Source organism: Anomaloglossus baeobatrachus, chromosome 1, assembly GCF_048569485.1.
Source record: "Anomaloglossus baeobatrachus isolate aAnoBae1 chromosome 1, aAnoBae1.hap1, whole genome shotgun sequence".
Lineage (NCBI taxonomy): Eukaryota > Metazoa > Chordata > Amphibia > Anura > Aromobatidae > Anomaloglossus > Anomaloglossus baeobatrachus.
Genome location: NC_134353.1, coordinates 750,270,580 through 750,297,902, shown reverse-complemented (window position 1 = coordinate 750,297,902; position 27,323 = coordinate 750,270,580). Strand labels below are relative to the sequence as shown.

General features: G+C 42.3%; 1 protein-coding gene across 1 annotated transcript in view; it reads left to right on the top strand.

Moving 5' to 3' along the window:
* LOC142299624 (aldehyde dehydrogenase, mitochondrial-like) overlaps nucleotides 1-27,323 on the top strand; it is a 71,457-nt gene that overhangs the window by 22,952 nt on the left and 21,182 nt on the right. The window contains exons 5-6 of the mRNA XM_075341840.1: nucleotides 3,260-3,373; nucleotides 10,342-10,444. Of these exons, the coding sequence (XP_075197955.1) occupies nucleotides 3,260-3,373; nucleotides 10,342-10,444 (217 nt within the window). The remainder of the gene's footprint in view (nucleotides 1-3,259; nucleotides 3,374-10,341; nucleotides 10,445-27,323) is intronic.

Sequence of the window (27,323 nt, the reverse complement as noted above, 5' to 3'; positions counted from 1 at the left end):
GTATATTACAGGTGTGCTATATGGAGGTGTATATTACAGGTGTATATAGGGGTGTAGTGATGTAGTATATTACAGGTGTATATAGGGGTGTAGTGATGTAGTATATTACAGGTGTATATAGGGGTGTAGTGATGTAGTATATTACAGGTGTACTATATGGAGTTGTAGTATATTACAGGTGTGCTATATGGGGGTGTACTATATTACAGGTGTAGTATATGGGGTGTAGTGATGTAGTATATTACAGGTGTACTATATGGAGGTGTAGTATATTACAGGTGTGCTATATGGAGGGGTAGTATATTACAGGTGTACTATATGGAGGTGTAGTATATTACAGGTGTGCTATATGGAGGTGTATATTACAGGTGTATATAGGTGTGTAGTGATGTAGTATATTACAGGTGTATATAGGGGTGTAGTGATGTAGTATATTACAGGTGTACTATGTGGAGTTGTAGTATATTACAGGTGTACTATATGGGGGTGTACTATATTACAGGTGTAGTATATGGGGTGTAGTGATGTAGTATATTACAGGTGTAGTATATAGGGGTGTAATGATGTAGTATATCGGAGGTGTATTATATAGTGGTGTAGTATAATACAGGTGTATATGGGGGTGTAGTATATTACATTTATATGGAGGGAGTGTAGTATAATACATCTGTATATGGGGGGTGTAGTATAATACAGGTGTAGTATATAGGGGTGTAGTGGTGTAGTTTATTACAGGTGTAGTATATGGAGGGGGTGTAGTGATGTAATATATTGGGTAGAACTGAGGTAATTATATTAGTCCGGCCCTCTAAACCAATCCCAATTTCTCATGCGGCCCCATGGGAAAATTAATTGCCCACCCCTGCATTAGACTAATGTCTGATTTAATCTGTCGATATCAACAGATTTGGTTCACGGTCTTGTGCATAGGGCAATTGCCAATTTGATGGTCAGGAGAGATGTCGATCGCATATGTCTGATTTCAACCTGCCGATCACATTTGTTTTCCCAGAGACACACGACAGTCAGCAGCTTCCTCATAGAGAACATAGGAGCGCTTACCTGATCAAGCCTCCAGTGTATGGGAGAGTTGGCTGAGAACTGTCATCTGAATGATCAGCCGAATAATCAGCTGAAGCGCACCATACAGCCATCTAATGTGGGTGGTCGACTTTTGACTGCAGCTGGCTGCTGCTGGTCCTCAGACTACATTTTACCCCTGGATATAGAGAAACCAAGGGAAAAATTGTGAAAACATACCCTGCTGTAACTAAATAAAAGCATAGTGCATATAAACATAGGGTACTTAGTAAACACTGTTTTTGATCAAAAAAAGCATAAAGCTATCCCACTAACGCCAAGGTGTACCCAGTTGGGATAGAACCTACACTCTCTAATATTAAAACCTTACCATGGGTCTAAAATAGGCCTCAATGTGGCTAAGGGCTGAGAGTGACCAGGTCCCAACAGGACACACACAGTCAGGGGGATTCACAGAATGAAATGTCCAGCTCACCAAGAGGGAGGGCCACACCCCATTTGTACTGAATACAAAAAAAAAAAAAAAACTACATAAAAACAAAAAAGTGAGCTGGAGTATGAGATGGTATACATGGAGCTTGTGAGCTCATGTTCACACTGGCCATTAGACAAAGAGAAACCAAGGGAAAAATTGTGAAAACATACCCTGCTGTAACTAAATAAAAGCATAGTGCATATAAACATAGGGTACTTAGTAAACACTGTTTTTGATCAAAAAAAGCATAAAGCTATCCCACCAACGCCAAGGTGTACCCAGTTGGGATAGTACCTACACTCTCTAATATTAAAACCTTACCATGGGTCTAAAATAGGCCTCAATGTGGCTAAGGGCTGAGAGCGACCGGGTCCCAACAGGACACACACAGTCAGGGGGATTCACAGAATGAAATGTCCAGCTCACCAAGAGGGAGGGCCACACCCCATTTGTACTGAATACAAAAAAACTACATAAAAACAAAAAAATGAGCCGGAGTATGAGATGGTATACATGGAGCTTGTGAGCTCATGTTCACACTGGCCATTAGACAAAGAGAAACCAAGGGAAAAATTGTGAAAACATACCCTGCTGTAACTAAATAAAAGCATAGTGCATATAAACATAGGGTACTTAGTAAACACTGTTTTTGATCAAAAAAAGCATAAAGCTATCCCACCAACGCCAAGTGTTTACTAAGTACCCTATGTTTATATGCACTATGCTTTTATTTAGTTACAGCAGGGTATGTTTTCACAATTTTTCCCTTGGTTTCTCTTTGTCTAATGGCCAGTGTGAACATGAGCTCACAAGCTCCATGTATACCATCTCATACTCCGGCTCACTTTTTTGTTTTAATGTAGTTTTTTTTTTTTTTTTTTGTATTCAGTACAAATGGGGTGTGGCCCTCCCTCTTGGTGAGCTGGACATTTCATTCTGTGAATCCCCCTGACTGTGTGTGTCCTGTTGGGACCCGGTCACTCTCAGCCCTTAGCCACATTGAGGCCTATTTTAGACATATGGTAAGGTTTTAATATTAGAGAGTGTAGGTACTATCCCAACTGGGTACACCTTGGCGTTGGTGGGATAGCTTTATGCTTTTTTTGATCAAAAACAGTGTTTACTAAGTACCCTATGTTTATATGCACTATGCTTTTATTTAGTTACAGCAGGGTATGTTTTCACAATTTTTCCCTTGGTTTCTCTTTGTCTAATGCCCAGTGTGAACATGAGCTCACAAGCTCCATGTATACCATCTCATACTCCTGCTCACTTTTTTGTTTTTGTTTTTTTGTTTTTTTGTTTTTGTTTTTACCCCTGGATATGTTTGATTTTTTTTTTTTTTTTAAGTAATGTATTACAAAAGCTTCATTTTGTTTTTTTTACTCCCCTGCATGCTGTACAAAAAATTGACAGATACAAATTTAAGATTGCAGAATATCAACCATACGCTTTGCAACTCACCCTAAAGTGAAATTCAAATGACAGTTCAGACGGAAGTATTACACAGTGCATAAACCACAATGGATGGACTAACCTCGGATCTCGTGTGTCTGAGGCTGAGAGTTTGGGTCAGGAAGCCTGTGGTGATTTCAGGCATTGCGGACTGTCTGAATCCAGTTTAACACATGCAGTGTTTGCAGTAGATTTTGTCACAAATTAATTTGCTGATCTGCAACTGTTGTTCTTGCGTCTAATTCACACTTTGCACATTTATCTGAATCACATATTGTCTCTTCTCAGGCTGGATTCCCACCAGGCGTGGTTAATATAATCCCTGGTATGGGGCCCACAGCAGGTGCTGCCCTTTCTTCTCACATGGATGTGGACAAAGTTGCTTTCACTGGGTCTACAGAGGTAAAATCACAATCGCCATGTTTATATCTTATGTTCATATATGCATATGTATATATGATATATTATTCAATTATGATCAGGTGATCACATCCCATTTTTTTCCATGTTCTTATGGTCCCTTACATCTGTCACATGAACCTAGCTTTTGTCAGCTATGGCAAAATGACTCCAACGTACAGTACATAGCTGTCCTCCAAACGATTGACATTGAATATGACGGACTATCATTCACTACTCCGCCTCACACAGGAATGCTTGGTCGAGCGGCCCTATATTCTATATTAGAGTCACTGTCACGTCTCACCTGAGGAATCTATCAGTTGTTAAAATTCAACAGGCCAGATCCTTCTCTTCCCTGTATTATCTGTGGTGGGAGATTCTAGAACCCCTCATACTAAATGGTCATCTGATCCCACTGATATTTTTTGGGTTCAGCCAACTTTAGACTGTGTAGGGGGCCTTTAGAGCCGCTTAGAGCAATTATCACTTGTAGTTGTTAACCTCTAACATCTAAGAATTCTACAGTGGCATGCAAAAGTTTGAGCACCCCTGGTCAATTTTACTAATATTCAGAACAATTAATCAAGTTGAAGATGAAATTATCTGTAAAAGCCATAAAGTTAAGGATAACATATCCTCTGCATTGTAGACAAAAATATATAATTATATATATTTTTACATTTTTAAATTCACAACAAAAAATAAAGTTGGCCAATGCAAAATATTGGGTACCCTGCATGGTTAGTACCCTGCAGCACCCCCTTTGGCAAGTATCAAAGCTTGTAAATGTTTTTTTTGTAGCAAGCCAAGAGTCTTTCAATTCTTGTTTTGAGGGATTTTCACGCTTTCTTCCTTGGAAGAGTCTTCTTGTTCTGTAAGATTCCTGGGTCCTCTTCCATGCACTGCTCTTTTGCGGTCTAGCCACAGATTTTCAATGATGTTCAGATCAGGGGACTGTGAGGGCCATTGAAAAACCTTCAGCTTGTACCTTTTGACATAGGCTAATGTGGATTTTGAATTGTGTTTAGGATCCTTATCCATTTGTAGAAGTCATCCTCTTTTCAACTTCAGTTTTTTTACAGATGGTGTTATGTTTGCTTGAAGAATTTGTTAAACTTTAATTGAATCCATTCTTCCCTCTACCTGTGAAATGTTCCCAGTGCCATTTGATAGAACACAACCCAAAGCATGATTAATCCACCCCCATGCTTAATGGTTGGCGAGATATTCTTGTCATGACATTGTCTTTTTTTTTTTTCCCCAAACATTTGGTTTGATCATTGTGGCCAAGGAGTTCTATTTTAACCTCATCAGTTAACAAGACTTGTTTCCAAAATACATCAGTCTTGTTTAGATGGTATTTTGCATACTTCTGATGTTAAATTTTATGGTTAGGACGCAGGAGAGGTTTTCTTCAGATGACTCGCTTCCATGAAGGCCATTTTTCTGTAGGTGTCTATGAACAGTAGAACAATGTACCACAATAAATCTTCTGCTAAATCTTCTGCTAAATCTTCTGCTAAATCTTCCTGAAGGACTTTTACAGTGAAGTGAAGGTTCTGATTTGCAATCCTACGAGCAGCTCACAGAAATTTTGCTTGGTTTTCCAGACCTTATCCTGACCTCCACTGTTTCTGTAAGTGCCATTTCTGAATTACTTTTCGAACTGAGGAAAGGGCAACTTGAAAACGCTTTGCTATTTTCTTCTAGCTTTCTTCTGCTTTGTGGGCCTTCACCATTTTGATTTTCAGAGTGCTAGGCAGCTGCTTTGAAAAACCCATGGCTGTTGTTTTATTTGCACAAGGTTAGAGATAGCTGGGTTTTTATAAAGCTGTGAAATTTGCATCACCTGCCCTTTCCTAACTATGATAATGAACAAGCCACAAACCTAACAGGCTAATTAAGGTCTGAAATGATACTCAGTTATCTGAGCACACAAATCTCCAAGGGTGTTCAAACTTTTGCATTGGCCCATTTTCATTTTTGTAGTTTTTAAAATGTTAAAGATGAAAATGTTTTGTTTTTTTTTGTTCTTACCTAAAATATAAAGGAAATGTGTCATCTTTAACTTTATGCCTTTTTAGAGATCATTTCATTTTCAACTTGATTAACTGTTCACAATAACAGTAATTTTGACCAGTGGTGCTCAAACTTTTGCATAGCACTGTAATAAGAATTTGAAAGAACACAGAGGGAAAATGACCCTGCACATAAGAACTTTATAGATGGGAATATTACTACGCTACATAATATGAAGTGCATGTTATGCTGTTAAATTTTCCATGCACAAGCTACATTTAGTAATGTTTGGTGTCTAACCATTTTAGAATTTATATCAACATCATGGTAGAATCAAGAGTTCAATGACCTTTTATTGTAGCACATCACAAATGTCTGAGTGTATTTAATTTTTTTTTTTCTTTTTTGGGGAACAAGTTTTAATGGTTAGGTGGAATTTGATTGTTTGAGAAAGTTTTGCTGAAATGTGAATAAATCTAACAAAAAGAGGAAAATTGTTGTCAGGTGTATGATACTATCAATCTTTGTATAAAATTAACTAGGTCAGATACAAAGATTCCAGGAGCTCTGCTGTTATAAATGATTGCGGATATTCTCTTTTTTTCACCTACTCTGTTGATTAGCCCTTGGCTACCCATCTAGATTTGACCCCTTGATTGCCTGCCAACCTTCTCTGCATCATATTTTTGACATTCTTGAGTTGAACCTGGCTGTCCCTTGATTACACAATTTGTTACAATTTTATCTCTGATTCTGATCCAGCATGTTTACACTTCTTCCCTCGACTAAATCAGCCAGCAGCTACTCTGTGGCTGCCTCCCAGGAGACCCTGCAGTAAAGACTAGATCCCTCTATAGAAGTAAAAATGTGAACCCTCAAGGATTCTTTTGCCGATGTTCTACTGTAGTGTTCTGTCTTTCTATGGGCATTGGCTTAATGTTTCTTCTGCGCAGGTGCCGAAGGGGCACTGCTACTTCCGCTCCAGGATCTGGTGCCTACGCAAAAGAAACATGAACATGAAGCCAATGCCCATAGAAAGGCGGAACACTACAGTAGAACATCGGCAATTGCGGTGCGGATTTCAGGACGATAACTAGACGTGACAGGGATACTGTGACGCTAGTGGGAGGCTATGGCTATGCTAATGAAGCAAGGAGGCAGCTCTATCTTCCAGACAACATCAGCCCCATAGCCTCGAAGAGCTCATTTATATAGAGGGATAAAAGATGTTTGTTTTTTTTTGTTTTTTTTCCACAAGGCTTCTGATTTGAGGCACACAGGTATGATTATTTTCAGCAGTCTGGATGCCATATTAATAGGTTAGATATGTCACATAATGTAACAGATTTTCTTATCCTAAAATATCTGGAGCTATTCCAATGTATACTTTAATATTCCCATAGGCCATCATTTACCGGACAGAGGTCAAGTGTCTTCTTTTGCCCTCTGTCTGGCCGTTGTGTAAATTTTTATGAGTTTCGAGCTGCCAGGTAATGACGAGCATACTGGGTCTTTTAAATGGGGTTTGTTAGAAACAGATTATTTTCAAGTAAACCCCCTCCCCCACTCCATACACCTTTTTAGATGGATGTCAGCCATATGATTTGGTAGGCAGTTGTCTCAGCCATATCTCCCTTACACAGGAACTTGATCCAATTGCTCGACTTAGGCTAGTTTTGTGGAGGTCACCTGAGCTGTAGTATGTTTGTTTAAACGTAATAAGAATATCTGTGTATATAACTAATCAAAATGTAGATTTAGATGCAAAATTATCTGTCTATGTAGCAATCGCATGGACCCATAATATAATTCTAAGCTGTATATTGAAAAAGTTAGCTAAAGTATAAATGAACAAAGGAGATATTCATTAAGTTAATTGGTAGCCTTATCAGTAAAATTCACAGGAGAAGGAATGTAGTATTTGTGGGATGAAGCGGGTGATCCCATACTCCCATGTATTATTTCTACAGAAACTCATCGTCGCTTACTGCCTTCAAAGTGTATTATTTGGGATGATGTATGATCTCATGCATTCTCCCAATGCTGCCCATATGCACTCCCCCCTAATTATTCTTTATCAGTATGTGTGAGCAAATGGAAAAGTTTTTGTAAATATCTTTCAGGCTGAAATGATGTGTTTAATGCTGGAACAATAGAATACATGAGTCAGTTGGTGACGCTGGCTGAAAAGAGAGCATGTCTGTGTTCTTTGTCTTATATACATTGATATATATATATTGGCACCGATACACAGCTTATACGGCGTCATCTCTGGATATCCCAGATGAGGACTCCATTAGCAGTCTTCAACGCAAATTCCTCCCTTGACAGTTTCACACATCCGGCTTTTCGCCAGTTTGGCGTATCCGGCGCACGCCAGTACAGTGTACACAGTACAATGGCAGCGCGACAAGCTCCGGTCACATGCTGTCATGTAACCGAAGCATGTGACCTGGAAGTTACAGCGCTGCCATTGTACTGTAATGGCAGCGCTGTAACTTCCGGGTCACATGCTTCGGTTACATGACAGCATTTGACCGGAGCTTGTCGCGCTGCCATTGTACTGTATACACTGTACTGGCGTGCGCCGGATCCACCAAACCGGCGAAAAGCCGGATGTGTGAAACTAGCCTTATTTGAGAGACACATCCGGGGCTCCCATACCTATTAGACTGTCAATAGTCACAGGTTCAGCCAATGCTAGTCATATCTGTATGGGGGCTTTAGTACAAAATTGGGAAAGCGAAAAGGTAGTGGATGATGGGATGTTCTTCGCTAGCTATATGTACAACCTTTTTATCAGCCACATGTTCAGTCATAGTCCATACATTGCCCTTCCCTGTTATACTTCCATGTAATAGAGCCTTCCATCCCATCAGGTTGCGATCTTGTTATGAGTTAACAATAAGTTAGAGCGTTAAGGGTTACTTACTAACGCAGTCATTATTTGAGGTAATCATTTGAGGTCATCTTCCTGTGAATTCCGACCTTAGGAAAGGTATTCATGACAGAGGCCTGAGGCCAGCTGTCCATTCCATACACAGGTGTGCCCTGAAAGAATGCATTAAGTTTGAAATATAGTATCACCAGAACAATGGATACATGTGCAAAACGCCACTGGGATCGTATATGATTAGTAATGACCAACAAGTTAGTTCAGCATTGCTCATGCCATGCCCCTATATCTTATCTGTGACCACTGTCAGCATGTTTGCAGTCTTTAATATGTTAGTATTTTTAATCACATTATTAGAGTATTCCAGAGTTCACTGATCAAGTTGAATGTGCAATTTTTGATTTTGTTGACTACCAAAAATATGCATCTGTAGGCCAGTTATTTAACTGTATAGGAAAGCAATGCAGACTGTACTGCTCTATACAGAGGGCTTTGCAATACTTTTTTTTTTTTTTTTTGTGTAGTGGCGTTCTAAAGTGTACAGATGTCTACGATGTCAGGTGTATAAACCCTGGACATGAACGCTGCAGTGGCCACAAATTTAAAGTGTACTTAGTAGTGATGAGTGAGCACTACCATGCATGAGTGCTTGGTACTCTTTAAGACCAGTTGATGCTCGGATGGGCGCAACTCGAGTACTATAGTATAATAGAAGGCAATGGGGAACTCTAACATTTTTCCTGGAAATCTGGAAAAATGCTAGTTCCCTATTTTCCATTATACTCTTGTGCTTGAGTCGCGGTCATCCGAGCATCCAACTGCTCTTAACGAGTGCCGAGGTGTCACACTGAGTTTTACACGAAATTCGACGACTGTCGTTGCGCCATCAGACACTGTTCACATTGCAGATTCTGACACTATGCCTGATGGTTTCTCTGTTCTCTGAGCTACACAGGCAGGCTCTGGCGTCGACCATGTGTGCTCATTCATAGACAGACTAGCAAGAGTTAACCTCGGCTAGCCTGTTTGTTAGGCTTCTGAGATTACATGTTGTAAAGAAGCCTATCACATCTGCTCCTCTCATGCTTAGGTTTTAGGAGAACTTCCACCCACGCCGACACTGGTTTCTGCCTTTATGTGTGCTATGGTATCCTAGATTTGCTGGACTGAGAGTAACCTGTGCTAGGTAGTGTTGTGGAGTTCACCTGTCATCTTATTGTTTTACTCCTAATATTCTGCGGGCTGTCTGACAGAGGTTTGGTTTCCCCTGTTTGTCTATTTCTGTGGGTTAAATCCCACTCCTGTCCCAGCCCCCTTTGGTGGAGGAGGTATAAGATCAGGGCTGGTTAGACGCAGGGCCAGGAAGGAGACTCAAACATCCCCACCATTAGGGGATTCTCTGACTAGGGAAAGCACAGGCCCCTCTAGTCTGAGGGTCAGCTTAGGGCCCCCAGTTTCCTGCTATCCCCATAGTCATTCGTGATATGAGCATGGTAGTTCTCACTTATCACCAGTGCTTAGTCTATAACTGATGGTTACATCACAGTCACTCTTTAGATTTGTTTCACATCACAAATATTTTCCTAATTGTTTAAACGTAAATGACACATTGTAAAGTTTTCATTATTTTGCAAATTTATCATCAATAACAATTACACAATTTTAGTAAATTGGCCCTAATGTTGGACCTTTACCATGCTAAATGCAATTTCCATTATAACCGAAAAATGGGCATGTCTTGCACCACGTTCTGCTTTAGGTGAAGCCACATTAAGCAGCCTGCCCTAATATGCAACACCATGCATCAAACATACATCAATGTTTTGGTGGAAATTTGTCACAAAATAATCAAACTAATGGGTGGATAAACAGATTGACAAGTCATTTAGCATCGGCAACTGACATTTAGTGGTTTTTAATATTCTAGTACATCATTGACATTTTTATTTAAATCTATCCCATTGTGCTAGCTGTTCTGTAGTAACTGCACTCCTGGCATATCTTCTATGTGGCAGATATAGTAAATGAACCGTATTTAATCTTCCTACTGTAGGTTGGTCGTTTAATCCAGCAGGCAGCTGGAAAATCCAACCTGAAGAAGGTAACACTTGAGCTTGGTGGGAAGAGTCCCAACATCATACTCTCAGATGCTGACAGTAAGTGTCTAACTCATAACTTTGTATGTCTATTTTGAATTATTCAACTGTGAACCAATTTATGTGAAACTGAAGAAGTTTATCACGATTACTCTAGTTTTTAATGCATGTTGCACAATTTCCAGCATTGCAAGTTATCTATTCAGTTTGATCCCTCGATAAGTCATGGATTGGGGCTTTGAAATAATGTACCGGTGGTCACATATACATTTCTCCTCTATAGGACTGCCTGAGAACTTGCTAATCGAGGTTACTGTAATGTATCCGAAGGATGGGTGAAATATTTTAGTGTTGGAAATAATCCTTTATTTTATGTAGGTAAAGCGTGATCGTTTTATAAAAGAAATGTAATGTTTCTATCATGCTTAATTTCAATTTCTAATATTAAAGGGGTTTTCCCACAAACAAAATTCAATTCAAAGTTAATTTTAATTAATATATCTTGGAATAATAATTTCCACAATTGGATGTGTTTTCAAAAAATGTTCCTGTGCTGAGATAATCTTATATATGTGTCCCTGCTATGTACTGTGTTATGGCCGTGTCTGACCGTACAGAGACCTGGTCTGATCATACCACATCTCCTGGGCAGGGGAGGTAGCAAAAGAGACTATGCAGACGGGATTCCTGTGAAATGCGCTATTGTGGTCCGCTCAATCCCAATGTTTGGTTCCCAGGCTCTGTGACCTATGATGTCCGGTGATGTCACATAAATGTCCAGTTGACGTGACACCACCAAGCCCTGCCCCAGTCTCCGTGAGTCACTGGGCTGTGGGAAGAGTTTCACCGCTCATCGCAGCCCAGCATCTCCCTGCTCCCTCCTTCACTGCAGAGCGCCACAAGCAGGAGCAATGCTGGGCTGTGACGAGCGGTGAAACACCGCCCATAGCCTATTCACTCAGAGAGTGGCCAGCCTAGGTGAGGTCGGGTCAACTGGAAGTTGACGTGACATCACTGGATCTCCAAGGACACCGAGCCCGGGGGTCGCGCGATGGGGATGAGCGGACTGCAATAGCGCTGCTCACATGCACTATTGCCAACACAAGGTATTTGCGAGAAGCCTTATTTCTCACAGTTATATCGATGTGCCTTGGAAAACGCACACACCCAGCCAGGACCTAGTCTTTCATGTAGTGTGCCAGGGCAACAGGGAACAGCACCTCGCCCATGTCTACCTCCCCTCGCCACTCTTCAGATGGAGTGGCGGTGAGCAGCCTTCTCAGAAAGTGCAGTGGTGTCCCTGGGAGCCGTGTGTATGGTAAAATGTTAGGGACTCTCGCCTTACTAAACAGAAATCCTGCGATAACTTGCAAGATCTCATGGTCACCATCACACTGATCTTTGCGCTGATCGGTGTTTTCACTCCGATCTCATCACAGACCAGTATGACTATGATGATGGTGAATCTGCAGGCAGGAAATGTTTTGCTAAAGCATCAGTTTCTCCCCATGAGCAGCATGGGTCTGTCTTTCTGCATGCACATAGCAGGCATGTGTGGTGCAGAAGGTTCAGTGAAAAGCTGTGCCATTCACAAAATGACTGTGCACTTGCATTGAAAATTAGGTAAAAAACTGTTTTATGAAACACTGCTTTAAGTCTATATCTCAAATAAGAAAACATGCACATATTATAAAAAGAAAAAAACACCTACAATTTTGGGAATGGGTCCTATTAAACCCCCTTCACAACCTTTGATGTTCCCTGTATGTCATGTTTGGGAAGGAGTTCCCAACCAACAATGTATGCTGTAAATCATGGCTTTCATGCGATCACAGTGATCTATGAAAGTGCTAGCCGTTTCTCTCAGCATGGCAAGGGGACTCAGCGCCACGGGGATTTCACCGCCCTCCCTGCAACAACTATCCCTGTGATTGGTTGTTCAGTGTTCCAATGTTTCAGGCAATGAAATTGCCTCAAACCTTGAGGTCCAGCAATGATGTGTGCAGTGACAGCACTGATCATAGGCTGGAGCCCGGCAATGTCTGCATCACTGGCCCCAGCACTGATTGGAGCGATTGTCCAATGACGTGTGATCACTCTAATCAGAGAGCACAGCTGCGGTCTGCCCTCTCGGTGGCTGCTCTGCTCCGCTTGATTTTCAGTTTTGAGATGTGTGTAGAGCGGTCATTGTCATTCGGCTGCCAATCTGCTGGGAGTTCTGGCACCCCAAACTTTTTTAGGCCCGTGCCACCACTGCTGTTATTCCTGCTGCTGCTGACTAAAGAAGAGAGATCTTTTTCTTGTTCCTGTCCTGTTTTTTTTTCTTGGCTCTCCCCGTTCCCCTTTTCCTTCCTCTCTAACCCTTTCTGCATCCCCCTTTCTGCACCGTTCACTAATTAGTGCTTGGTCGCTTTTTTTATTGGCAGTTTTTGTTGGGTTTTTTTTGCACCACCTCAGTGTGTGTGTGTGTGTGTGTGTGTGTGTGTGTGTGTGTGTGTGTGTGTGTGTGTGTGTCCACCAAGCGCTGAAAAGTGACACACCTCACTGATTCTGATTTTGCTTTTGGCCAGGGTTTTCTTTTCCCAAAAAACTGTATTCAAGCAAGGAGGCATGCGCTGTCCTTGCCTCTGATACTGACAGTGAGGGAGAGGATTCCGCCTTTCTTTTATTCCTCCCACTCCTCTTCTTCCAGTGATTCCGAAACCCCGCACAGATGCCCCAGGATATAAGCCCATCACTAGTGACCCTTTATAGACCTCACCGCTAAAGATTAAACCCCAGATTCCTGATTTTGTAACCTAATCAGGAATCCAATTTGACACTGTCAGCCTCACAGACATTGACTTCTTCAAAGTCTTTTTTCTCTGAGGATTTCTTAAATGTCATGGTGGCTGAAACAAATTTCTACACACAATAATTTTTGTCTCAAAACCCTGCTTCATTATTTTTTAACTGGACTCCCATTGCCGCAGTAGAAATGACATTTTTGGGCCTTATTCTTAACATTGTCTTAGTGAAGCACAATGTCCTCCCCAAGATGACCCCCAATTTTGACTGGTTTTTAAAAATTTTGCCTCTCATTTATCACTTCAGTAATAAATTTGCTGGAGTGCACATGCCTCAAAACGAAATCTACAGGGATGAGTCCCTAATCCACTTTAGGCTCAAATTCCAGTAATACCTGCCCAGTTAAAGGGCCAGTAACAGAATTTAAATCTACAAGATGTGCTAGAGTACCCCAGGGTACACCCAGAGATTTAGGGTTAATGAAAGGAAGGACAACCTAGATCCAGCCCACTCAATGCCCCTGTACAGAGAGTGAGTGGGAAAATTGTGTGGGATTTCTTGCACCCACTACTGGATAAGGTTTATCACCTGTACGTACGTGATACATTTTATACTAACATCCCACTGTTCAAATGCCCTCTATGCCAGAGCTACCCCAGTTTGTGGTACTGTGCGCATAAACCAGAGTGGCCTCCCTAGGTCTCTAATTGGGCAGGTGCTTAAAGGGCGAGGGCAGAGGCCAATGTAGCGACAACATGCTTGTGGTCAAGTAAAAGGACAAGAGTACAGGGATCTTCTACACAAAAACATGGAGGGGTTGATGATTCTGATCAAGTTGTCCAGCCTACAGTACCATGAGAAAAGCTGCGGTATAAGAAGCTGTCTGTGCACATCTTAGAGATGACACTATATAATGCTTTCATGCTATCATGATGTGCAGGCCATACCGGCACCTTCTTTCATTTCCTGGAGGTAGTGATCAAGACCCTATTATTTGGAAGACAGGAAGTTGTGGACCCTAGTACCTCTAGAACTGAAGGTGCTCGTGTTGTACCAGGGCATCATTTCACAGGTAAGGTCCCTCAAATGACAAATAAAGGAAGGTCGCAAAAAAGGAGCAGAGTGTGTTACAGAAGGGGGTAAGGAAGGACACCACTTGGCAATGAAACACCTGCCGTGACATACCTGGCCTGTGTATAAAAGAATGCTTCAGAGTCTACCACTCATCCATGGACTACTAAATTTACATATGCCTGCCTTAAACTTGAGAAGATTTTTTTTAATTTCTAGCTTTCTGAGAGCCACTTATCTTCTAGAGCTGCCCACTGATATCCCGCTAATAACAGCTGCTATGGAGCCTGTTAATCAGGAGAGCGCGGTTCCTGCACTGCCCCTCTCGCTTTCCTCACCAGCATCGCACTAAAGCAATGATGGAACAGGGAGCCGTGCATTCACTCCTCCATCATTCTTGTACATCTTGCTTGAGTTCTGATGTCTCGGCACATCTGATCTGACCTAACTACATTGCACCCATTCTGCAGAGCTTCAGAACACGCTGCACAGACTGGAACAGCGGGGCAACGAGGAGAGGTTACGTATTTATTTATTTTCATTGAGTACATTTTGGAGGTCATTATACTGCTTTCAGGGCTATGAGAGAGCACTTTTTATTGGCATCTAGCTTATGGGGGCCATGAAAAGGGAATCTTAACCACTTCACAATCGGGAAATTTTCCATCTTTGCGGGGGTTTTTGGGGGCGGGGGGGAGGGGGGGTTCCATCCCCTACCAAGAGCTATACCTCTTAGATTTCTAGCTTTTAGACTTGGAGAGCTTGTTTTTTTTTGCAGGACGAGTTCTACGTTTGACTGACATCATTAAATTTGTCATGTGATGCACTGGAAAGTGGTGGAAAAAATTCCAAGTGATGAAATGGCAAAGTGCAATTTTATTTATCATGTTCACTATACAATAAAACTGACTTGACCAAATGTTTTTTCAGGTCAGTACAGCTATGCAAATAACAAACGTGTGTGTGTGTTTTTTGTTTGTGGGAAAAAAAATAATAAATCTGCAATTTGTAATGTTGCAGCAGCCAAAAAAATGTACTTCTGGTGTTTTTGATTTTTGTCATTACACGGTTTACTGATCAAGTTAATTTTATATTTTGATCGGATTTTTACAAACGCAGCTGAAGCAATGGCCCAGGACCACCGCAGTGCAGACTAAATTACTGCAGAAGACGAGACTACAGATAAATAGGGTTTATTTACAGGCAGGGACACTCAACTACTGCGAGGCAGCAGTAAGGGGGTATGGGGAGATAATAAATAATCTGTTTAGTTGGGACAGACTACAGCTGTTGCCGCAACTATAAAAAACAAAACAAAGTGGGAACATCAAAAATACACTTAGCTACACTACGCTAGTCTGACTGGTCTCCCCTACTGGGACCGCGCGGCTGTCGCGCTTTAACGACTGTGGCCTATACTACGCCCTAACCAAGGTACACGAATGCAGACTCACGGTACCATTGTGAGAAACAGTCTCTCTCTGAAGACAGCAGGATTCATTAGTGCACACTGCTCCAGGCAAGACAAGGGGGAAACTCTCTTCTTTTCTGGCACTTGGTGGCCGGGCTCCTCTGGGTGACATCTTCCCTTCTTACAGGTCCTGGCCTAGCTAAAGTCTGTGTTTTCTCAGTCAAACTAGTGGAAGTCTCACAGCTGGCACTGTGCTTATCGGATTCTCCTCAGGCAACGTCCCGCAAGATTAAACCACGTCAAAAGCACAACCACTACTATATTTCCCTCAGTCCAGTCTCTCTTCAGACTCTTTCCCACACGTTCTCTGCTGGGTTAAACCACACAGTGCAGAGTAGGGGATGCATGGGCCAGTCCAACACACAACTGGAACAAGGGGCACTGTTCCCTTATTTAGCAAAAGTATCCAGTTCTGTGCTTGCCAACACCTGTGTATTACTCTTCCTGACGCTAAGGCTGGGTTCACACATAGTGACAGCGACAACAACGTCGCTGTTACGTCACCATTTTCTGTGACGTAGCAGCGACCTTCTAAGTCGCTGTTATGATCGCTGCTTAGCTGTCAAACACAGCAGAAGCAGCAGCGATCATAACGTCGCTACATGTGCAGAGAGCAGGGAGCCATGCACACTGCTTAGCGCTGGCTTCCTGCTCTCCTAGCTACAGTACACATCGGGTTAATTACAGGATGTGTACTGCAGCTACATGTGCAGAGAGCAAGGACCCGCGCACACTGCTTAGCGCTGGCTCCCTGCACTCCTAGCTACAGTACACATTGGGTTAATTAACCCGATGTGTACTGCAGCTACATGTGCAGAGAGCAGGGAGCCGGCAGCACAGGCAGCGTGAGAGCGGCGGAGGCTGGTAACGACGGTAAATATCGGGTAACCACTTTGGTTATCCGATGTTTACCCTGGTTACAGCTTACCGCAGCTGCCAGATGCCGGCTCCTGCTCTCTGCTCGCTTCATTTTGTCGCTCTCTCGCTGTCACACACAGCGATCTGTGTGTCACAGCGGGAGAGCAACAATAAAAAAAACGAACCAGGGCTGTGTGTAACGAGCAGCGATCTCACAGCAGGGGCCAGATCGCTGCTCAGTGTCACACACAGCGAGATCGCTAATGAGGTCACTGCTGCGTCACAAAAACCGTGACATAGCAGCAATTTCGGTAGCGATCTCGCTGTGTGTGAAGCACCCCTAACAAACCTTCTATCTATTCATATAACTATAATACATTTATGACACACCTTAGCTTACCCTTTAAAGTAGTCTAAAACACACACTATGTGGTCCACTTTAATACAAAATCTAGTAGGAGTAGGGGTACCCTGACCACCTCCTACACAGCAAAACAAAATAAGTGTATATTTTAGTTCTTCTAAATTGTTTTATTCTTAAAGTGGTAAAAGGGGGTTGATTTGAACTTTATTTTAATTTTACTGTTTTTAATCTTCTTAGGGGATTTGAAGCTGCAATCATCATATCACTTTTGTAATTTATAGCAGTGCTGATGCACTACTATGTATACTGAAAATCACAATCTATTATAAATGCCAATAATGCTGCCTTTCACAGGAGAATGGTAATATCATGGCAAGAAATTGGCACCTCGCAATAATATCATGCGCATTCCGACGGCGCGTGTTAAATGACGCTGAAAGTTATCTACTGGAGATCAAAATTAGAGAACAAACAATTTCCTAAATGTTAAGGTCATTGTGTAGTCCTATTTGACTATATCCTAATATAAGTAAAGTAAACTAGCAGTATTTAAGCTTTTATGTCATAAAAAAATTTCTAAAAGCAAATAAAAATATAACTGAGATAAATAGACTGATCAAAATTAGAGAACATTTTCAGATACCTGCAAGTTATTGGTGTTAATCTGACACCTGGTTCTAATTTCCTTAGTTATCTCACAAACCCTATTTAACTGGCAGCCTAAGGGCGCTCTCACACATCCGGCTTTTCGACGGTTTGCCGGTTCCGGCGCACACCAGTACAGTGTATACAGTACAGTGGCAGCGCGACAAGCTCCAGTCACATGCTGTCATGTGACCGGAGCATATGATGTGGAAGTTACAGTGCTGCCACTGTACTGTATACACTGTACTGGCATGCACCGGAACCGGCAAACCGTCGAAAAGCCGGATGTGTAAGAGCGCCCTAACTTTCCAGTTTCCACTGACTTTGCAAAAATGGTGTGCCATTCCAAAGTGACTGAATCCCTCCGGCAGTATGTTGCCCAGATGAAGGTCATAGGGATGACCCTATCAGCCATAGCAAGAGAAGTTTGTCGTTCCAAGTCTATGATTTCGAGAATATTGCATCTTTACAACATCACAAACTTTCAAATCCCTCAAGGAGGATGGTCACCATCAAAAGACAAATGCAAGAGAGCACAGAATAATGCAGAGAATCTCAATGGGTAATAGTTTCAACACTGCAGCTGGAATTTCTCACCAACTCAGGACTGAACAGGGTAAGGATCTGTTTTGTGATAGTGTCATGACTTTTAAGAGCATTTGGACTGAAAGCCCACTTTGCACTGACCAAATCTCTCATTAACAGAATCAAAAGGCTAGACTCACCTTCAGTAAATTTTCTTATCTTTCTCTGTGCTACAGTCATTGTTGTGCTCTAATTATGATAATCACGTTTTGGGCAAAATAAAGATGTTATATTTATAACCTTTTGGATTTTTTGCAAAACACTGTTCTAGTGGCATGGTGTACCCCTTACAAAAAAAACAACTTCAAATGTTGATCAATTAAGAACAAGGGAACAAGGAGTATATGTGCAAAAAGGCCAATTTTTATTTCTTATGAAAAAACCACAATAGACAATTAAAAACCTGAATAAGACATCACCAAAATGAATCATCTGGGGGAGATGTGAAGATTGTTACACGAACAGAATTGTTACACAGACAGGGCTAGTCTCAGGAAAACACCAAGGTTATTCAAAATGCCCAAGATACAATTCAGTTCTAGAGAAAAGTCAGCCGCAGTGTGATTAATTGCAATTAAATTGTAGTCGGGTAAGTCTGAGACCCCCGCTCTGTGTAAAACACACTGAAGGAATGGAGTACAAGTCAAATAATGATAGAGACTAACCAGGGCCATGTAATAAATAAAAAATAGCTATAAAAAGCTAAAAGGTCCAATGCAGGAGTGTAATCATCAAATTAGTGCCTCTCCATCTTGAAAAAGCTGTCTCACCATGCGAAACGCGCGTCGATGAAGTCCAGGTTCCTCACTGGGGGGGTTTAAACTGAAGGTTCATTCTGTTATACATCAGAGCTCCAGGTAATATCCTGTCCATGTTTGGGAGTCTAAACTAATAGTCTATTTATGTATAGCCTACATTTGATTACACTCCTGAATTGGACCTTTTAGCTTTTTATAGCGATTCATTTATTACATGGTCCTGGTTAGTCTCTATCATTATGACTTTTGCTCCATTCCTTCAGTGTGTTATTTTCCACAGAGCGGGGGTCTCAGACTTACCCGACTGCATTTTAATTGCAACTAATGACACTGCAGCTGACTTTTCTCTAGAACTGAATTGTATCTTGGCCATTTTGAATGACCTTGGTGTTTTTCTGAGACTAGCCCTGTCTGTGTAACAATTCTGTCCGTGTAACAACCTTCACATCTCCCCCAGATTATTCATTTTGGTGATGTCTTATTCATGTTTTTAATTGTCTATTGTGTTTTTTTCATAAATAAAAATTGTCCTTTTTGCACATATACTCCTTGTTCTCTTGTTCTTATATGTTCATACGAGTAGTGCTGTCTGAGTAGTTGGTTCACTGTGACCATCTCTCGGCACAATTGCTTTTGGTTTCAATGTTGAGAATTTTGTTCTTGAAGTGTTGATCAATGTAGATGATACAATTTCTGGGTAAAAAAAACAAAGTGATAATACATTGTTCTTTAATTTTGATTGCCAGTGTACAGCTCCATTTAACCTATTAACAGCCTTGGGCAGAGTTCTGCTCCACTTGCGGCTTTTAAATCCGCTATCATCTGGCATGAAAGATGCAGGCTCTGCATGCGTGCCTGCGTCAAAGGCATCGATACGACCTTTGACATACATGTACATAAAAAAGTCATGAAGGGGTTAATGCATGGGAACAAAAAGGGGCTTCTTTTGGAAAGGCTGCAATGTTGGAAGATATGCTTTTCTGTGACTCCAGTCAATTTTTTTTTTTTTCTTTCAATTTAGGACTTTTCTACTATTTTGATATACAACCTTCATCCTGCCCTGCAATTTGATTGTGTCAAGTGTAATTTTCTGTAAACTGGCTTATGCAAAAAACAAGTGTTTCTGAAAAACTTGTCTCTGCACACAGATAACTTGGGCTACTTTCACCCTTCAGTCTTATGCCATCAGTCACGATTCGTTTTATGAGTGATGTGAATGATCCGTTGCAGATAGTGAGAAAACTGATGCGACTGATCCTGTGAAAAAACGGATCTGTTGTAGAATCATTTTCTATATAAAACTATATGTACACATCCCGAGGGATGAGAGAGAGACTTTTAACCAGAAAGGAATTTACACATCTGAGCATGCTCAGTTCCTAAAAGACTTATCCGTCACTGGAATCCATCATTTCATGGATTCCGACGGATTCCGCTGCCATAGGCTTCCATTATAACAAACAACGGACGCCGACTGGTCCGTTGCTGTTTGTTTTCTCAACAAACACCAAAAACATTACATTCTACGTTGCTTCCGCTCGACATTCCACGACTGATCCGTCGCAAGACAGATTCAACGCAATGCCATCAGTCACAATCTGTCATAATACAAATCTATGGGGGAAAAAACTGAATCCTGCAAAATATTTTGCAGGATATCGTATTTTCTCAAGGCGACGGATTGTGACTGAGGGTAAAAGACACAAATGTGAAAGCATCCATACTAATACATTTAGGATGTTCTGTCTTCTGTAGAACCAGCAATGAATATGATGGATTATCAGGATTACTAACTAGGATAAATGAAACCTGCTTCCAGTTGATCCACTCTCCCCACTATTGTCCGTCTCCCACACACTAAATATGCTTGGTTAAATTGTGAACATTGCAGCAAATCAGTAATTGGTGATTTTAGGCTACATGCACACGCTGCAGTTTTATCACAAAAAAATGTCCCTTTGATACATCAAAACTTCACTGAAAACTGCACCTTGTCCAAGAGAGCTTGGAAATGTAAAAAAAAAAATTTTTTTTTGTTTTTTTTTCTGTGAAAAATAGTGATTGGGAGGACTGGACTGTGAAGTTCGAACCCCGCAGGTTCAGAAGCACCCGAGTTCTGGGCCTGGGCTGGAATTATCAGGGAATTTTGGGTATTGATGGGGTACTAGGACAAATAAAAAAATAAAGCAAGTGTGCTATACTTATCATATTTTCACTGAATCGCTAAGTATGAAGCACTTGCTCCTTCCTACCCCTTTTGTGCCGGATTGTGGTCCCCATAGATTGTCGGGTCCGGCATCCAGCCAGATGCCAGGAATCAATCCCCTGCCGACCCCGAGTCGGCGGGGGATTGATTTGCGAGGCCTCCCATCACTAGTGAGAAACACAGGGACAAAACGCAAAAAGATAGAACCTGCTGCAGTTTGCCAGAAGTTTCTGACAAACTGCAACATGCACACAGCAAATCTGAATTATCATAGACTTTGCTGGGAAGTCAAACATGAGCACTTTCTGACAACAAAACTGCACCAAAAAACGCAGCGTGTGCATCTAGCTTTAAAGAAGTGGTTCACCCATATTTATTATTGGCCACAACCTTGTGTTGCCAATAGTGCCTGTGAGCGGCGCTATTGCGGTCTGCTCTTCTCCATTGGCTGACCCCTGGGCTCGATAACCTCGGGGGATCCAGTGATGTCACGTCAACTTCCTGCTAACCTGACATCACCGGGGCCGGCCCCAGTCTCCATGAGTCACTGGGTTGTGGGTGGAGTTTTACCGCTCGTCACCACTCCGCATCGCTCCTGCTTACGTGCTCTGCAAGGAAGGAGGAGTGATCAGGGAGATGCTGCGCTGTGACGCTGTCTGTGATGAGCGGGGAAACTCTGCCTACAACCCAGTGAATCATGGAGACTGGGGCCGGACGCGGTGATGTCAAGTGAGCAGGAAGGTGACGTCACCTCACCATATCCCCGAGGTTACGGAGCCAGGAGGTCAGGTGATGGGGAAGAGTGGTCCACAATAGCGCCGCTCATAGGCACTATTATCAACACAAGGTATTTGACAGAAGCCTTGTTTTTCCACATATCATTGTGGCCAATAATGAATATGGGTGAACCACCCTTTTAAGCTGTCCTTGTGACACCACTCAAGAATGTTAATCGCAGAAGGATGCGAGTATCAAATTTTATTTAAATCTCCCTCTGCCCATTAATAAAGAAACCCTTAAGAAAATGGCTAAGCCCAAGGATTTATATAATTTTCCACATAACCAGTTCTACAAGGTTTAACAACTTGGGCAGATAGGTTGTGTATATCTTAAATAACTCTTCTGAAAATAGATAACAATGTGCTCACTGATGTAGCAGCCGGCATATGTTTAATATAATGGTTAATTTCCAGTATACATACAGCAATACTCTTCTCCTGTTTTTCTAAATTACAAATGTATGGAAAACAATTGGAAAAAAAATGTAGTTAGTCTTCTCTCAGAGGAATAGTGGGCAGATGTAGATATTATTGCTCTGTTTACTCTATAGAAGTAGAACCAACCCCAATATTACAAAGGAAAGTACATTGTTTATTGGGGCTGTCATTGCTGGCTCCTATGTGAGGGCAGCTGCAGAGTGTGCTTTCAATCAGGATTTCACACTGCACTATTACACCCACTCGATTTGAGCTCACAGAGGATGTGCCAAAATCCCCTCATTTGCATATAAAAGGATTATTTTTATACTATCTAAACAACTAAAAGTTAAGGTGGTGTCACACACGGCGACAACGACGTCGCTGCTAAGTCACCATTTTCTGTGACGTAGCAGCGGCGTCGCTGTGTGTGACATCCAGTAACTACCTGGCCCCTGCTGTGAGGTCGCCGGTCGTTGCTGAATGTCCTGCTTAATTTTTTGGACGTTGCTCTCCCGCTGTGTAGCACACATCGCTGTGTGTGACAGCGAGAGAGCAACGAACTGAAGCGAGCAGGGATACTGCTTCTGGCAGCCTGCGGTAAGCTGTAACCAAGGTTAAACTTCGGGTAACCAAGCGAAGTGCTTCGCTGGTTACCCGATATTTACCTTAGTTACTAGCGTCCGCCGCTCTCAGGCCTGCATTGCCGGCTCCCTGCACACGTAGCCAGAGTACACATCTGGTAAATAAGCAAAGGTTTGCTTATTAACCCGATGTGTACTCTGGCTAGGAGTGCAGGGAGCCAGTGCTAAGCGGTGTGCGCTGGTAACCAAGGTTAATATCGGGTAACCAGCGACGGCTTACCTGATATTTACCTTAGTTACTAAGCGCAGCATCGCTTCCACGCGTCGCTGCTGGCTGGTAGCTGGTCACTGGTCGCTGGTGAGATCTGCCTGTTTGACAGCTCACCAGCAACCATGTAATGACGCAGCAGCGATCCTGATAAGGTCAGGTTGTCGTCGTGATCGCTGCTGCGTCGCTACGTGTGACCCTAGCTTTACACTACATACCGTTCTAGAAGTGGCTTCTCTAGTGTTTTGGGGTGACCCTTCCTTTAAGGCATGGCTAAATGGGATAATAAGGCTTTAAAAGAAGTGTATATAAAAATGTGATGTGCAATTTTGGAATATCTGAGGTACATAGATGGGTCCAACGCTGTTGTCACCTAACATACTTTTGCAAGAAAGGCTAAAGGAACTACATTGGTGCTCGTTTCAATAAATAACATTTCTGTAAATGAAGAAATCTTTCATATAAACCTTGTATTGTTGGAGTGGAGGGGGTGGCTGGACAAAATTACATGTTTAAACGTAAATAGCTACAATCACTGCTGAAGGACCCAGTATCTGATGAAAACACTGGTACTAGTGAGGGCCGGAGATGTATAGAGGTGTTGTAGCTGTTCTGTTTTGTCACAAGTCAGCTTATGGGATCACCAGTGAGGTCCTCTGAATTAGGCCTCTTCAGATCTAATCAAGATCGAGCGCTCGGAGAAAAAGACCTGCATCCATGTGGGCATGATCAATTTTTCTGTTTATTTAACCAAAGTACAGTTTATTTATACCATTTACAGATCAATGTGATATTGCAAAAAAAAGCTTCTAGCTGGACTTCACAAGTTGCTCATATGACCTTTAAGTTTTAGCAAAACAAAAATGTAGAGTCATGCATATGAGATAAGAAGAAGATAAGAAGAACATTAAAGGTGGTGTCACACACAGCGACGATGACAACGACGTCGCTGCTACGTCACCATTTTCTGTGACGTTGCAGCGACGTCCCATCGCTGTCGCTGTGAGTGACATCCAGCAACGAGCTGGCCCCTGCTGTGAGGTCGTTGCTCGTTGCTGAATGTCCTGCTTCATTTTTTGGTCGTTGCTCTCCCGCTGTGACGCACAGATCTCTGTGTGTGACAGCGAGAGAGCGACGAAATGAAGCGAGCAGGAGCCAGCGTCTGGCAGCTGCGGAAAGCTGTAACCACGGTAAACATCGGGTAACCAAGGGAAGACCTTTTCCTGGTTACCCGATATTTACCTTCGTTACCAGCCTCCGACGCTCTTGCTGCTAGTGCCGGCTCCTGCTCTGTGCACATGTAGCTGCAGTACGCATCGGGTAATTAACCCGATGTATACTGTAGCAAGGAGAGCAAGGAGCCAGCGCTTAGCAGTGTGCGCGGCTCCCTGCTCTCTGCACATGTAGCGACGTTATGATCGCTGCTTCGGCTGCTGTTTGACAGCTAAGCAGCGATCATAACAGCGACTTACAAGGTCGCTGCTACGTCACAGAAAATGGTGACGTAACAGCGATGTCGTTGTCGCTGTCGCTATGTGTGAACCCAGCTTTAGAGACAATAATAATCCTTGAGCCTGTCTCTTATTCCGTAGGCTCCATAATGACTATGAACTACCATCAGATATACTTACTAATAACAATAAAATATCTTTAATGAAGAAACTATTAACCCTTCTATATCAATTTCCCCCTTTTGTAAATGGTATAACCTTCACTACAGGGTCAGTAGGCGTCCAAACAGGAGCTGCTGGCTCATGGGCCTAGTACCCATGAGGGGTCTTCCTACCACTTCACCCATCCACCCTCAGTGTGGACACCTACTCCCGGTCAGCAGAGGCCTTTAGGGGTCCGAAGTAAACTACAGAGGGTTCAATGCTGGGACTCTTAGAACATACATTATTCATTAGTTTAGGTAATGCATATATCAATGTTTTTACAGCTGTATAAAGCAGTAGACAGAACAACAATATTTGCATACAGGTTTGTATAATGCCAGAAACCCAACCTGCTAGGCCCTTAAACCAATTGGCTGGATTCATAAAAGAAAATGTATTTCCCCACCAGGAGTCCTTGTTGGCATCGTGCTATTTTAACCATTTATCCCTAAGTTCACTTGTTTTCTGTATATCTGCTCTAACCTGGAGGTTGCCTGCAGGGTCAATGTAATGGCAACAGGCAGGACCAATTATTTGACACATTCCGCCGTCTTTTGCTGTCACAAAGTCTAGCACTATAGTATGCTGGTTAGTGACTACAATTAATTGTTTTTGTATAGCATTGGTAGCATTTAGAATCTCAAGAACCCGAAAAATTTGATCATCCAGGTAGTCAGTGGACTCTACTAGCTTGTCCCACATTTGCATTAAGAAAGGGTGTATGAAAATAGCACTAAATACCTTATTTGCTTTTCCCATTTCTACTACATGAGGCCTACCATTTGGCCGGGGTTTATTATCTGCTGCTCGTTTATACAAGGTATGAATTGGGACAGCTGCTACATCTACTTTACTATGAGGAACTATGAAAGTGGCAGGTGTAAGTCTGGCAAGTGTGCAAACCCCTCTCATGTCAGGGCTCACCCACTTGTGAGCACGATTCCCACAAACCAAAAACACTCCCTCTGGGAAAATACAAAAGTGAGTTTGACTTTGTACACAATAAAGCAGATTCAGAAGCCCCTTCATGACTTTATGAGCACACCATGTATTGTTCATTTGTTTTCCGGTCATACCCGAGATACAGCTACCCCGCTCCCTCCTAAAAGTCCGTCTAATAAATGATGATGTACAGCCCTCAATACCCTTCTGATATACTGTCTCATTGTCCTTGGTTAAATCATGTGTATGTATATAGAAACAGTTATTGTCTTGTCCACAATTTCCAACACCATTGTATTGAAGACTGAACCATAATCCATCATGGGGAATGGAGCCCGAATGAGGAATCTTAGGTCTTTATTTTGGCAATTATGCCCTTGTCTGAATCGTATTCCATCCACCACGAGTATCCATCGGGTCGTGTGATATTTAGCTGGAACCAGGGTTTAGTGACCCATCCAACTATAGTCAATGTAGCAGATACATCACGAGGTACATCTTCTCCCAAAAATCTAGATTGAGTCCAGGTTTCATTGTGTATACAGTCTGGTACCAATACCTCCTGTGGTTCCAGAGGTAAGGCTAAATAAGGCATAGTCTTTGAAGAAATAGGACTGTGTGTGCAGATCCAACAGTCTTTTGGCTTTCCTCCTTCCATGTCCTCAGTAAGAGAAATATGGTGGCGAATGAGTTTATTATCCCAGTCCGTATTTAAAAGTTCGCTCAGTGTCTTTGTTTGGTGCAGCAACCCTGCTACACCTAGCAGGATAATTAGCAAAACTGTCATTCTGCCGGTGGAGTGACCTTTTTACAGTGACTAGCGTGGATCCAGGTGGGTTTTCCCTCAAGTTTCACTGAGGTGGATGTGGTCAGCTGGACTTGTAATGGGCCATCAAAGCGTGGATCTAGGCTCCTTCTCACGTGTCTGCGCACGACCACCCAATCACCTGGATTCAGCTGATGCACATCTGCACTTGCATTGGGATCTGGAATGGATGAAAAGACATGTTTATGCACCACATAAAGTCTTTCCTGTAAGGCCTGGACGTAGGCTGTCATAGTGCCGTGTTGCATCTGTAACACTTGTGGAAAGTAGAGACCTGTTTTTGGGGCAGTACCAAAAAGGACTTCAAAAGGAGACAAGCCTGTCTTTCTATTTGGAGTGTGTCTGACTGAAAAGAGTGCCAGGGATAAGCACTCTACCCAATTATTTCCTGTCTCTGCCATGGCCTTTTGAATTTTTAGTTTAAGTGTCCCGTTTAATCTCTCTACTTTTCCACTGCTCTGTGGATGATAAGGGGTATGGAATGCCTGCTCTATTCCCAGGGCCTGCATAATGTCCCTCATTATTTCTCCAGTGAAGTGTGTACCCCTGTCACTTTCTATGGCTTCTGGGATGCCATACCGACAGACTAGTTCCTTAATCAGTTTTTCTGCAGTTGTTTTAGCATTTGCACATTTTACTGGATAGGCCTCAACCCATCCTGAGAAGAGATCTACACATACCAGGACGTATTCATACACTCCTACCTTGGGTAGTTGTATGTAG